This window comes from Simochromis diagramma, unplaced genomic scaffold (assembly GCF_900408965.1).
Source record: "Simochromis diagramma unplaced genomic scaffold, fSimDia1.1 OVJJ01000477.1, whole genome shotgun sequence".
NCBI classification, from domain to species: Eukaryota; Metazoa; Chordata; class Actinopteri; order Cichliformes; family Cichlidae; genus Simochromis; species Simochromis diagramma.
In genome coordinates, this window is record NW_024387300.1 from 586,669 (window position 1) to 602,012 (window position 15,344).

The following is a 15,344-nucleotide window of genomic DNA, read 5'->3' on the forward strand; positions in this document are numbered from 1 at the left end:
ACAAAGTGAAGCTCTGCCGCAGGCCCAGCAGATCAGCTGGACTGAGTGTCAGCTCACATCAGCTGATGGCTCAGCTGATATTCGTTTACACGTCCAACTGATAATGAAGAGCAAATTATTTCAACAGTACTTCATTTCATTTGTTTTTTTTTAAAATAGCACCTATTAACCACAATACTCATCTCAGGTGACTATTGTGGTAAATCTTATACTTGCTTGCTGCTTAATGTCGTGTAACAAACAGAGTCATACTACTAAATATAAACATGTAGTAAATGTGCAGAAAGAAATATTATTCTTTTGATGACAGTGGACCTCCCTGAAATATTATTAAGTATAATTTTGGTGGTGTCTTTGGCCCTAAATATTAATCCTACAGGAAATGTTGGGTAATGTATAAAAAACTCCATAAAAGAGGGCTGGTGCCACCCTCTGACCCCTCTGGATGTTGCCCTGATAAAATCCTAGAGTGCTCAGTTGTTATATGAACAGCAGTCTTTTAAAAAATAATAATAGTATTTCAAAGATTTACATCTTTGAAATACAAGGCAGCATTAACAAACAACATTGAAACAACAAGTTAAAAACATTTATTGTTGATATTTACATGATGTACAAAAAAACCCTTCTAATGTGCACACCCCCCAAAAAAGAGAGATCAAATAAAAAGGAGCTCATGAGCAGTCAGGAGCAGACTCATAGCAGAGATCTTGAAGTTAATTTTACATTCAGCAATCTGAATCTATGATGAGCCCCATAGCAATCAGTACAATAAAACAACTGAAGAGACAGCATATGTCAAAAAAGAAATTCATTAGAAATCAACTTTGTTGTCATGCTATACAAAAAAACAACCCAGCAGTTTTTATGGCACTGTACCTTTCCTCATGTTTGTGAACATTAACATTCAAAGGAAAAGTATTTAATGGGTCATGATGGGACTTAAACTACAATCTGATAAAGCATTCACAGTTGAAACCCAATATCTGTGTTCTAGCTTATTAATTGCTTCACCCACTCGTTGGAGGGATTTAAAACAAGGACACAGCTCAGATTCCCTTAATGGCATGGAAGCACGACCCTCCCCTGTGATTATGTCTGCTGGTCAAATGAGATCAAAACGTTTTAAAGCGCATGCATCAGCCGATTGGAGTACAGAGGCATTACAGGAGGCTTTATACTTTTAGCAAACACAATCACCATTTACTAAAAATAAAAATATGAAAACAATCACAGCGCAGTTTTTAAATGACAGCTATTTACTTTGAACCACAAAAACTTTTTGCAAGGTACACCAGCAGCTTGTTTCTGTCTTGCACAATTACACTGCAGTTTATTTAGTCACAAAGGTTGATTACACACCTTTCAAACACTTTAACTAACTACTTCATTGTCAAAAACAACAGGTTCCTATAGTAACAGCAACATCTTTGTTTGACATCAACATAGTACTGGCAATATAAGGCTCTAACTTTAATTTTAACATTAAAGGAAATCATAAATATAATGGTTTAAAACTGGACTGGTGAGATTGTCAAAATGTTTGTGATGAGCTCAACTGAAGACCCCAAGTGAACCAGAGCAGAGGTGGTGATTGACCAGCCCTTTCCCTGTATGACCCCCCTATGGCTGCTGTTGCACTGGTATTGTTTTAGCTCAGACTAAATGCATACATAGCAGATTAGCAGGACAACACAGTTTCTGGTCAGCCCTTCTTTTCTCTCTTTGCTTTTGACTCGTCTGAACTCCCAGAAAATGTGAATATTTGCAGGTCCAAAGACGCCTTAAGTTTAGGGGGGAAAATGACACTCTTACAGTTACAAATAGTATCTATGTGAATTTATTGGCTACATTTTAATATCATGTAGAGAATTTCTATGTTTATTAAGAGAACCACTGCCTGTAGTTGTAACCTCTTAACATTAACAAGACTACGCATGAATATATAACCTAGATGTCTACTTTTTTTTAGTCATACTTTCAAATGAGCCAAAGCATTTAACCTAAACATACATTTGTTTAGGACAATGTTATCTTTGCTTTAAAATATCTGTTTAAGTGATTTTAGTCCAAGTCCAAGTTATTATTATTTTTAACTTTTGGGGTTTAATATAAGGCATCTTCTTACCTGTAAATCACCAAAACGATATTTATGGTGTAACTTCAAACAGCCGATATGGAAAACAGCTCAAACTATGATAACATGCTGAACTGAGGAGATGTGGTTTTCTTTTGTTATCAGTCATAAATAATGTGTGACATACTTAGCAAAAATGCATTATGCTAATCAAAGAATTTAATCAGTTTTTGAGTTTTAAAGGTCGTGTCTGTCTTTCATATTTAATAGATAGAGTTTATCTCCTGTAATGAAGAAAAATGTCTTATTTTTTGCAAATCCCCCAACAACAAATCAAAATGAAAAATCATTAACCCCTTTCTTTACTGGCTCATGAGAACTTTTTCTCATATTTCTGCCATTAAGCAAAAAAAAAAAAAAAAACAGAAAAAAAAAACAACAACCCCAAAATTGAACAGCCCACTAAATTAACCATTTATTAGTGTGTAGATGTGATGTTGTGCTGCACTGTACAATGGCCGCTACATTTAGAAGCCATTATACTGTAGCACTGCTTTACTGACAACACTAACTGGTCATGTTCTCTGTGTCTCCTTAAACATGCTTTAAGGACTTTGAAGGCCTCCGGGGTTAAAATTAGTGTGAAGCATTGTAAAAGCACTTTGTAAAACCCTTTACTTTGCAGTTTAGTTTTTCGAAAAGAAAAGACAAATCTCCTTTTATTTGAACTCATCAACAGAAGTCAAAATACTTATTTTGTGCTTAAAGGCACTTTAGGAGACACAAAGTAGAGTCAAACATGGGGTTTTAGAGGATAGCTGAGTCAGACCAAAAGGAAAAATCTGCAGTGACATCAGTTGCAATGCAAACTTGAGCATCGCAAACAGATACGGCCGTGCAAATACTCAGTGAAGAGCCGATTCATTTGTCTTTGGAATGAGAAAATTACCATCTTGGTATAAGTAACATCCATCTCAGCGTACTTGTCTTTAAGCAGAATGAGCACATACAGCATCAGTAACAAAGAGCTGTTCCAAGCGAGGAGAAAACCTCATTAATCAAAATAATTCAAACAGATTTTTCAAATGGTCCTCTGTAAGGAGAAAAATACAAAGGTTTTAGCCCGAAAAAGAAGTGCTGTGATGTTTCTCATGGTCTATATCTCCACTTAGACCATTATAGTTTCATACAGTTTCCTCGTGCAATAGGCTGTGGAGGAGATACATGTAGTACATTAGCTCCACAGCAGCCTGATAAACACTAATAACCCTAAGAAAAATAAAAAACAACATCCAAAAAACACTGAATTCTCACAAACAACCCACGTGGACAATAAATGCAGTTTCATGCAAGCAACTGAACTCATGACATTTCAGTCGTGTGCTCATTTTCATTGACATTTTCTGTACTATCGGCTGTTAAAACTACAGACCTGCTGACTACATCAGTGTCCTCTTCTTAGACTTTCTAGAGATTAAAAAAAAGGCCTGTTTGTGGTCGCATTTGCAAACCTTAGCACTGTGGACACATATGAAGATCAACATGATACATATTTTTAACTTTAATGGCATATTACACAGAAATATGTCCATATAATAATCTAGTAAATACTGCTTGGTGAAAATTTTCTGTGACAGAAGTTGTCTTCAACTACCTTTATATTGTTTTAAATCTGTCACAGCTGAGGCTGCGAATGATAATACTAAGCTTACACACAGTCACTGTTTGTGCATCGCGGGTGCTGCAGTCATTGATAGAAAAAAAGAGGATTGGTCTTTCAGTGTTTTATATGCACCGAAACAGAGGAGACAAAGAGGGATTGTTTTGAATGCGAGTATGACGCCAATGAAACTGGCCAGGTTTGCTTTAGAGTCCCCTGCTTCAGTCATTAACACTGATAAAGAGGCTGAAAAAGAGAAACTTTCCTTCATGTTCAGGGTATTAAATATACAGCTTCTTTTAAAAGATTACTCCTGGTGTTTAGGGTTAGGGACCCACACCAGAATAAACTGGAGTAGCAGCAGCACTTATCCTTAATTTACATGCTCAGATTGGGGCAGGCTTCACTTCCATGTGACACAAATTATTATTAATATTTATTTATTTTATTATTTTTTCAACCTCATCTTTCACACATCTCCACAGTGTGCAACACAATCGTTTTGTTAAAAAATCCAAAGTCCCAGTTGAGATAAGCGTCGGACACGGAGGACAACAGTTTGTACAAGCTAATAGGAAACTAATCTTCATATTTAAATCCAGCGGCGTGTCCCGGTAAAATATTTACATCAGAGTCACCAGTGTTTACTTTCTTCAGTTAAATCACTTTCCATGGCACAGGCGCTAGGAGATTAATTAAGGAATTAAGTGTAAAGTCATCTAAAATGTATCTTGAGAAAAGTGTGAAATCTGAAGACCAAAGTGTCCTCAGACAGACTGGAATGATCAGTGTGATGGGATACATACTGTATTGTAGAGCTATTTGGTCCCTCTGTGTTGCAAAGCAAATACTGCAACACCAGACAATTCTGAATACCAATACAATATATACAGAGAGAGCCGGCACACATGCCTTTTTAGTGGGGTTCCAGAACGGGAGAGTGAACCTACAGGCTGCACCTGAATGTGTCATTCAATTCACCTGTCAGGTTTGGTCATATTTCATTGGATGCGGACTCAGACAAGTGGCTGTTCTGGGTCGCTGGAGGTGAGTTGGGTTTCCATCATGATTTCATCGGGGTACGGGTTGGGGTAGGGGTTGAGGAACGGGTTGGTGAGGCTGGTCATTGGGAGGATTGTAGGTTTGGTGGCATCAGGTCCGGAGGCGGCAGTGTCGTCATCAGACTTGGCGTCCCCGAGAGCGCTGCTCAGGTGGCTGGAGTCTCGGCCTGCAGGCTGGACATGCGGATCTGCGAGCTGCTCTTGCTGAGGATGGACAGCTGCGTCCCCCCGTTCACCCCACTGCTCGCCAACGAAGGATGCCGGTGCTTCAGGTCCACAGCAAAGTACCTGTTCACCGTCCAGCTGCGCCATTTCCTCTTGATCTCCGATTGCACCTTGAGGGATATACTTCACAAGGTCATTATTAATGGACCTCGCTGGAAAGAGACAAGCTCAGTGCCTTCAGGCTCTACATTTCTGAGTGGACTGTAAACAGTCATTTTCTTGTACCAGAAAATGCAGTCTCATGGTTTTACATCTACACACAGTTAAATTAGTCATGCATTCTATTCTAAGAAAGTGCTGAGCTCCAAAAAAAAGTTTCTACTAAAGGGATGAAAATGCGAATGTGCCAGACTCCCTTTACCCCTCGTATTTTTTACAACCTGTTAAACTGAAGAAAGTGTATGTAAGACACACAACATCTTTAAAATTATAAGGGCACTCTGAGACAATGTTTTCTGCTGAGGTCAGTGCTCACTTTCACAATTCATAGCTAGGGAAAAGTCTCTTCATGAACTAATTAATAATGATAAAGTTACACTTAAAAAATATTGTTCAGTACAACATTTTTCTACACTGAGTCATAGTGTTGCTGCCACATTAGTTGTTACACTGTGTTGCTACATTATGTTGTAGACTTCATCTATTTATTCTCCTCTAACACACAGTGTTTACCTGCTGTTGGTTTACCATTATGTCATGTCATTTATTTATCAAACTTTATTATTACTGTCCTTTTTTATTTGATACTTTTTAACATTTATATGTTCCTTTTTTATCCTTTATTTATGTAGTTTTCAGAACTGCAAAGTGTTTGTGTAAGAGCATTTTGATTGGCATCAAACTCTAGACAGACCACGGTGTGCTGCAGAAAGGTGACATAATTCATTTAAAAAAATAAGAATATTAATAGTAAAAATGTTTTGACTGTAAATGATATTTTTTTCACTTCAAATTGAATTCTTTAAATATTGACTTAATTAGGAAATATCTGGTGGAGACCCCAAAAATAAAGTGCATTTCTGTTCAATGCAGAGATTCATAACTCAAACCTCAAATCTCATGTGTAAATATTTGGATTGAGAGATTATGTGCTGTTATAAAGTACTTTAATAACACCAATGTGTTGTGGTGATAGCTTGCTATAAAAAAGACTTACCTCTCCATTCAGGAAGCAGTAGAGGACGGCCACCACAAAGCCCTGAAGAAACACAGAAAGTCAGAGCATGAGACAAAGAGACTAACTCATCTGAAGTGAACACGATGCAGTCAAGAATCCTTCTGCTTGACTTTAACCATTAATGTGGCAGTTTCAGCTCAGGATGGATGGCTGAATATGCAGGGTGAATAAGTCACGCTGCAAGATGCTGCCTTCTAGTGGAGGTATATAAATGTTGCTAGCAAAAATTATGTTCTGAATTTTGACTTTGGATTTGAAAATAAATGTAAAAAAATGTTTAGACCTACTTTGCTCATTTCCAGCTCCAGATTTTAATTCTTAGACACTACTAGATCAGAATTTTGTAACTTAAGACTTCAAATTATTAATTATTATTAATTATCTTACTGGGCCTTGAAGCATCCCCTCAGTTCACCCTCTGTTGAAACAAGTTGTTTTAGCTTCCTTCTCACTCTCTTTAAGTCAAATTTATTCTGACTGGCTGCCACCCATAAAGAAAAAGTTTGAATAGGGGGTGGGCAGAGGTTCTGTGCTAATATTAACCCCTTAGCAGTCCTACAAATTTTGCCTAAAAGGGTTAGGAGTCGGACGTACCGTGGGCGGTACGTCCGACTGCTAAGGGGTTACGGATGTTGTCTCCCTATAAATACAGATCATAAACAACAACAACAGCTATAAAAACAGATCAAAGAGTAGAAAGAAACTGATGCACTGCCACAATATAGACTGAAAGTTTTATTCTGAAAATAGTTCACACAGGCATTATCCTTGCCTATATTAGGCTATGCAGGAGAAATAATTACCTGGAAGGATCCGAGCCCAAGCTCAAATACCAGACGTTCCCTCTTGCTGACATTCTCAGGAGAGAAGGCGAACACAGTGTAGTGGATCCCGAACAGAGGAATCAGCAGCAGAGTGGAGCGTGCCAACCTCCTGTAAAGCAAACGCATGAAACACACTCATCATCATCACCATCATAATGAGGGAGCTGTTCTACCAATGTGTCAGTCCTCATACACAGAAGACTAAATTTACAGTAGGGCATATATGCATGAGGATAAATATGCCATTTCAAGGTTTCAAGGTTTTAAATTCAGTCAGTAACATATCTGTAACTTATATATCTATAACTATACACTTTCCCCCACAATCAGATCAGCGTGAGCTCTGAAAAAGCTGGCAAATCAGAACTTTAACTTGGAGAATAAATAATAGGGTTCCAGGAATCATGGAGCTTAACCCAAGCTCCCACAAGGCTCCAGCTTCCTCCCACAGTGCAAAGGCATGCATGTTACATTGACTGTAGGCATGAATGTGAGTGTGAATGGTGATAGCCCTGTGATAGACTGTCCAAAGCTCCAGTGCCCCTGAAATGTAAGGATGGACAGCTGGACTACATAGTCATCCATATGTATTCAGATCTATCCACAAATGGGTCTGTGACACTGGGGTTACTATTGTATATAGTGAGGTGACTAAATGTAGTCAAGTAAAAAGTGAAATATGTTCTACAAAAATGGAAAGACAAAGTTAAAGTTTTAAGATGCAGAAATACTGAATTTGTCTCCAAGTACTTCAAATTCTAATGTGCAGCATCCTGAACAATCACTGTCAAACTTGATGAGTTTAGTACATTTCATATTCGGGTATTCAGTATTCAGTATTCAGTAGTGTCAATGTAAGTGTAGCTATACAAACATGGTTATGAGTTATATTAATTTGTCTATTTTGAATGTGCAGAACATCAAAAAGCTACATCATATAAACTTGATCTGATATACGACAGTAAAATACCTCAATTTTTTAAAAGTAAATGCTAATAATAATGTGCTAATAATGTGTTTTCATTAACAGTGAAGCAAACTGCATGACAATTCCAAAACTTATAGATAGGGAGAAACGCTCTCCTTATTGGGTAAAAAGTACTTGTTGTTAATTAATTACACAATGAAACACTTGTTATGTTTTAGCACTGATCACAAAATGGTATAAAATTATGTTAAATACACAAATAAGATATTAAACACATTCAAAACAAAATGCATTTACATCTTAACTGATCTAATAAGAAACTTTATGTTAACGTCAAGTACTTACAGGTAAATACTGGATTCATTTCCACCAATATCTGGAGATTGTAACTTCTGAACCAGGATGATGATGATGCCAATGAACAGCACAAAGTTGACCTGTAGAATAAACCAGTTGTATAAAAGTAATACAAATATACTTGACAAAAGAAAGACTGTGTTTTTGCATCCTGGCTTCTCACCATAATTGAAGCCAGCACGGGTCCTTTTATCACCCACCAGATGGCAGCATGGTCATTCATGTCCCAGCAGCTAAGAGTGCAGATGATAAAATGAAATGTTCAGCACATATGCAACAAAAACGTGAGACTCTACTTACAGTGTTATTCATAACTCACCCTATATCATCAAAGTGCAGCCTCAGCACTGCCCAGATGGTCACACACACCGTCGGGGTCCCTGAAACCAACATCACCAAGTAAACAACATGACATTTGGAAATATGAATACAACGACAGCATGGCATGTAAGACATCTCACCCCAGCCTATTATGATGTACCAATAGAAGTATCTTTTCTCAGGGAAGAAGGTCTCCACTAGTAACGTGAAGAGATACAGACCCTCGATGAAGAGCCAGAAGTAGTTAGAAAGAACACAGTAGTGGAAGAATATCATCACCGCTCGACACTCCAGCTTCAGGAGAGACAGATAAAAGCAACGTGCAAGAGAGTGTCAGCAAAGGTGCCACAAACCATCACCAGCATGAGTACAGCCTGCTTTACTGGCACATGTGCAGCTTGTTTTACTCACAGTGTGTATGAAGCAGTGCTCGCTGTCCTCTTTTGCATACAGCACGCCGTCTTTGATGAAGACAGAAATAGCTCTTAAGATGAATGACACAAAGAGGTTCATGTGGATGAAGTTCCTGGTACAGTGCAGCTTCCTGTGTGAAGGAATAAATGTGAACACTCTGGATAAAAATGTGTTACTTTGTAACTAATATTTTCTTTTCCCTGATAAAACACACACAAGTGTTGTTCTGCAAAACACTGATTCACTGTTAACACATAGACAGGATACCAGTGTTAGAAGCATAAGTACTACTACTTCTGCCACATTAATTAGTGTCCATAGTCACTTGAGGCTGGCTCCAAAAGCATGTCAGTCTCCAGAGACTTCCATAGCAAAATGTCCAAAAGGTAATACAAGTAATATGACCTATTTGGGTTTTTCTAAATCTGAAGTTAGGGGCGTGGGCATTTTGACTGTGAACCACTGAACTGGACCTCTCTGCTGTATTTGGAAACATTTTAATGGCATTATCTGATAATTAATATGGACTGCTAAGCAGAACAGACTACTCAAATAGTTTGTGCTTCAGTTTTGGTGAGTGAAATTTTAGTGTATTGTAGTGCGATAATAAAGACCTATTGGCAGGTATCTGCGTGTTTAACCTGTGGAGTTTATGGATGCCGTATCTTTTATATACAGTCAAGTCTGTCAGATCCTACACACTAACAATTTGTACCAACTTCATAAACTGAGCATCCACAGGCTGACTCATAAATGGCACAGAAAAATTCCATTACAAAGACGAGGTCCTTAGTACTCTTTACTTCACCCGTCAGTGGTTTTGATCTTGTAGCAGATGCATTTCATCTGGTTTAAAGTCATTCTTATCTCCTATAAGACGTACAGTATTTCTCACCTGAACCTGCACAGGATGACCATGGCTGTGGTTAGAGAGACCAGAGAGGTGCTGTAGCCCACAGTGTACAGAGCTTTCACTGACACGTAATACATGTCCTACAATGGTGATAGAGACACAGAGCATTTCATGTAGAAAATGTCAAATATAACTGTGCATTAGACACAGTTGCAGATGCTGAGGTGCTGTTTAACTCACAGGGTGGGTGCTGTTTCCTTCCTCGTACAGGCAGGCATCAAGATAGTGGGGAAAGGGCTCCGACCAACCAAACTGAGTGCAATTGCGGCTAACCTTTCCCAATTCTGCAGACACAGAGCCCTTTACTTACTTACAGTAAACACGCCAAACACACCAATGTAATTCTACAGCAGTAGAGCTGTCTGAAATATAAAGATAAATGTATAGAAACAGACCGTAGTCTTCTTCACTCATAAACTGAGAGAAGAGTTCAGGACAGTTGACCTCAACCACCTCCCCGAGCCTGGCAGGCTGCCAACATGTCAGATTGTCCCAAAACCACGGGCAGTCTGGGGACACAACGGGGAGAAAAGCTCAGTGCTCAAGTCCAAAAAGCCATATGTTCATTTCATATCACTGCTACTATATCAAATTACATTTTGACCAGGTACCTTTTCTTTGTTTCCATCTAACTGGTCTTTGGACTAAATAAATCAATTATCAGACTACTACATGATGATAGTAGTAAAAAATAGTCTTTGCTGTTGCATCTTTTTCTACGACACTTTTATACAGGGATCGGTTTGCATCAGAAATCAAGGAGCAAGTCTCATAGATTTGTAACCTTTTAATTTGTTATTCTGTTTGAGTGTATTTACATGTCACTCTAAATTAGACACAGTTTTAAAGGATAACTGGAAAACAAGTGGATATTTTAGCTTTAAATATAACTAATAATTTGTTGTGTGGTTACATTGGTGAGGTAAGCCCTAATTTGATGATGTGGTGTGTTTGATGTCAAACATTCCAACAAAAAACACTAAAAAGCTGTGTTGAAAAGCTACCAAATAATTTGTCCCTGGTCAAAAACATATTTTTTTCTTCTGTGTCATAAAATATGATAGTGACAAGCCATCTTTTAGATTTATTGTGGGATTGTGCTGCCATTTTGTCCAGCATGGGGCTTTTATATATATATATATATATATATATATATATATATAATTATATATATATATATATATACAGTAAGATATATATATAGTTATATAAATTAATGTATAATATATATTATATAATAGGATATATATACTGTTCCATGATTTGTCCCATTGCAATTAGGGAAGTTCTACAAAAACAGACTTATTTCAATTAAATCTCTCGATTTAAACCCCACAAAATGTGCTTTTTAAAAAAGGTATTCACAAACTAATGAAGCTCAGTGAGTAAATGTTAAGTAATTGGTCCCCATGTGTTCTACTGCCCCCTCAAAGTGAACAGTGGGCAGTGAACCAACATAAAGAACGGTTCTTTAAACAGAGCAACTGCACAACAACACCCTGGCTTGAATTATAATCAATCAATCAACTCAGCCATTCAACTTCTGCTCCAGATGCTCTCCTTTTTTCACTGCAAATAATTTAGTGTTGCAGTTTGAATGTCTAAAGCTCACTTAAAACAGACCTTGAGTTAGAAATGGAGAGGTGCCTGCAGAAAGCATGTAAAGTGGTACATCAGGTTTAAACTCTGTTTTTAGGACATTGTTGTTAGTGGTAGTTGTGACTGTTTTTTGCAAATAGTACAATGGGCTCTATATTCCATGCTTATATTATCATTAAAGTTTTAATATTAGCACTGGTCTGAAGTTCTGTGGTACTGGTTACATAGTTTGTTTTTGTGTTTTGAAGCCAATTTCATGATGACAACGGCTTCTAGCTCATCTCAGTTCAGTGCAATTGCCATTTCTGTGTGTGTTTCAATTGCCCGAGTCATTTTCTTCTGTGCTGCCCCTGCCTTAGGCCAGTTCTGCCAGAGGTTTCTTCTTCATGGGTGTAACACGTTCCAAAGTAATCTGTTATTTTAATCAGAGAAATACTTGAAATACAGATTTTTTTTCTATGATTTCTAGTGCCATCACATGCAGCTAATGAAATGAAACATCATCAGGGTAGTGTATGAAGGTTTGAAAAAATTTATATGGACTAAGTCTACCTAAAGACCAGTTGAATTAACATTTGCTAGAAGGCAGTAGGTTAATAGTCCAGGAATGTCAAAAACATCTTCCTGCCCTAGCTTTAACAATATATTCTGCAGACTAGTAGACAGACAGCACAGACCATTAGGAAATGGGGGATGAATCAGGATCTAACAATGTAGTCTAAGCACTGCTTTAATCAGTGAGCTTTTCTTGACAAAATAAAAGGCAAGGCTGGATATATATGATAAAGGGTTGTTGAATATGGAACAGTTCACCATTAGTTTCTGACAGTGAGAGTTAAGTCAGAAACTAAGGTCACAAAGGAGAACTGACACAAGTTGCCCATCGTTTTAATATTCCCTTCATTCATCATCTAATCAGCCAGAGAGACAGTTGTCACTCACTGATCAACTTTCATTTTCAGAATCATCATCACAAGACACTAACAACTAAAGCACGTGCCCCTCCCTTGCTCCAAAAATACAGTCTTCCTGTGGCCTCATTAGTTATCTGATGCTTCAAATCAAGCACAGAGGCTATGAACTGTGAGGTTCGTTTTTTAAAAAACATTTTCCAAGGATCAGGTGAGTCATCTACAGTTTGTGGAGTTATCACCAGCTCATTAGCACGAAGAATCCAAAGATGCTTCTGTTTTAATACAAATTTATCATGAAGGCAACAAAGACTCACCAAATTCTTGATTGTTGGAATCCAAGGCCATCATTTCCATGCATTTCTCCTGCTCCATCTTGATCACACAGTTAGAGGGGACCTGTTGGCTTGAAATCTAGAGGACAATACACACCCACACAGGGACACACACACATACAGAGAGTGTGTGTGTGAGTGAGAGAGAGAGTCAAGCAGCTAAAGAGCACATAGAAAAGATTCAAAGGTAAAGTGCTTGGTTGCTTCATTAGCCACTCATGTGCTTCAATCTACTGTGGGAGAGGTCTAAGTCCTGGGATCTGTCTGAAATCCCAACCAATTAAACTAATCATTTCAGAGCTGCTGGCTCTCTCTCCATTCTAACTGACCCACAGGACGACATTACTCTAATGAAAACAAGTCAGGAAAGATGAGCCTTTTTCACACCACACGTTGCCAAGCTTTAGTCCCATCTGTTCTGAACCACAGACATGAAGTTTATAATTGTGCTCTCCAGACATCCAGACACGGATGACTGCATGGCTACGACTGCAGACATGGAGGTTATGACCAGGGGCACATCATTTACAGCCCCTATGGTGAGGATCAAGGTATGAACATGTCTCTGTGCTGGCGTCAGTCCACGAGACTCCACGTGTTAGCTTCAAGAGGAATATTAATCTGCTGAATAACACGGATAAGCTTCAAACATCTGGCATACACTGAGTGCAGTTTGTTAATAAATATTTATTATTTGATTTGATGATTTAACATAAATGTTATTTTAAAAAATGTTGTAGCTTAATTTACCAGGTAGCATAATTGGTTTGAAATAATTTTCAGCTTCATTTATCTTAATACTTAATACTTTCCTTTATACAGCTTGTCCATTGTTTGATTGCATCCTTTTCAGGCCATCATGTCTATAAAGCAAAGCTGAAGCTGGTGTTCTTTAATCAGAAGGAACAAACTGTCACTTGTCAGTAGGACGATTCTGAAAACAAACTGTAAGCCTATTAAAAATACAATTCTTTGATCTTGACTGAAAATGAAGATGGGGATTTCTCAGATATATACACAGGTGTACATGGATGTAATAATTAGAGCTAACTTGCATTTGAATGTTCATGAGTCACTGGTTTGCAGGTATTCAGACATCAGGACAGAGGCAAGTAAACACTGTTTAAGCTTTCAAATGGTAAATGATGAGTTGAAAGAAGAGTGTTGGTGATTTGCAGTATGTGAATATTAATGAAACCAAGTTAAATAAGGAGAGATCACTTGGAAGAACCCAACATGATTTATTGAGATAGAGATAGATAGAAATGAATGTATTTGGCAATTAGACTCTGATGACCCATCATGGCAGTATGTAATCCCAGCAGTGATAGGATTTAGGACAGTACTCTGTGGAGTCTAGAGATTGGTGGTGAAGATGAAGACTGAGGCTTGGATGGAGCTCTGACTGAGGTGTCTGTGAGGTGGAGATGGGAAGGAGGTGGGTTGCACGAATGACAGCCTGAAAGGGAGAATGACGGAGAGCACAAATTTAAACCATGTAAAGTGGAGGTTGACAGGCTCGAAGAAGGCCTGCAAGAAGATGACTGGACTAGAGTAATGACGTCAGTATTGAGACCGACAGTGTGGGAAAGCAGTAGACATGTACACAGAAAAGCAGGGACAGAAGGCAGATGAGTGATTAAAGATCTTCCTCATTGAACTTAAGCATATGCTTCATTTTTGATGATGTAAGTACTAATAGTGCACTGCATGTACACCCACAAAATTTTCAGACCTTATCTTGTAATTATGAGATGATGTATAATGGACTAATGAGCCAATAAATATAATTATCCCAGTAATTTGGATAATCAGGCTTTGTGATTTATAGATTCGGTCAAAAATCATTTACTATATAGATAGATTTGCAAACTAAAGTACATTTCAAGTAAAGGAAATTGAAACCACTTGGTTAAAATGTCAAGAACATCCACTCATGTGTTTCAATTAGTGTCTGATTAACTCAGATTAAAGTTGCTGAAAATTACATCCATTAATCAAAAGAAGAGATCTATTCTAGTAAAACAAGTGGAAACACTTGTATTGGGCATTTTGGCTACAGATACATTTCAGCTGTTGCTAAATATAGCAAACCTTTGTGTATTGATAAATCACACAATTGGATAACAACTGTTGATTCTCTGTGTTTTAGATTTAGCATCTAACTAAAAGATGATGTTTTTATTTTCATTCATTCAGACATTAAACTGACTGCATTGGCTTGCAGTAGGGACGTGATTGAAATGTGGGCTGTGAATTTTATTAAACTCTAAGGTGTAGAAAAACATCCACCCTGCCAAGTTCCACATTCTGCTTTTAACTGTTCTAGATTTTAGACTTTGGGACTGCTCTCTAAGTGCATATGAGACTAAGTCATAGGAAGCAGAGGTATTAAAATGATAAGTGGCTTGAGAGGCAAAGAAATACAGTGTATTCGGCTTCCTCTGTTTATGTCTCTGCTCTGTTACCTCCTGTGGTTATATATCTGTCTGCCCTTGGTCACACTGCATCAGATCAGCATCAAATATTAGTATGTTGCTTG

At 37.9% G+C, this 15,344-nt stretch overlaps 1 protein-coding gene across 4 annotated transcripts in view; it reads right to left on the reverse strand.

Moving 5' to 3' along the window:
* Positions 1-153: 153 nt before the first annotated feature.
* Positions 154-15,344, reverse strand: part of adcyap1r1b (adenylate cyclase activating polypeptide 1b (pituitary) receptor type I) — a 39,844-nt gene continuing 24,653 nt past the window's right edge. For 2 of the 4 annotated variants that reach the window (XM_040004074.1, XM_040004076.1), the window contains 12 exons: positions 12,785-12,881; positions 10,353-10,466; positions 10,138-10,241; positions 9,940-10,037; positions 9,042-9,174; positions 8,771-8,924; positions 8,629-8,689; positions 8,473-8,542; positions 8,298-8,389; positions 7,004-7,133; positions 6,180-6,221; positions 154-5,146 (listed from right to left, as the gene is read on the reverse strand). In XM_040004074.1, coding sequence (XP_039860008.1) covers positions 4,754-5,146; positions 6,180-6,221; positions 7,004-7,133; positions 8,298-8,389; positions 8,473-8,542; positions 8,629-8,689; positions 8,771-8,924; positions 9,042-9,174; positions 9,940-10,037; positions 10,138-10,241; positions 10,353-10,466; positions 12,785-12,881 — 1,488 coding nt within the window. In that variant the 3' untranslated portion in view covers positions 154-4,753. Of the gene's footprint in view, positions 5,147-6,179; positions 6,222-7,003; positions 7,134-8,297; positions 8,390-8,472; positions 8,543-8,628; positions 8,690-8,770; positions 8,925-9,041; positions 9,175-9,939; positions 10,038-10,137; positions 10,242-10,352; positions 10,467-12,784; positions 14,262-15,344 lie in introns of all 4 variants that reach the window. The other 2 variants (XM_040004077.1, XM_040004078.1) reach the window with 2 other exon arrangements.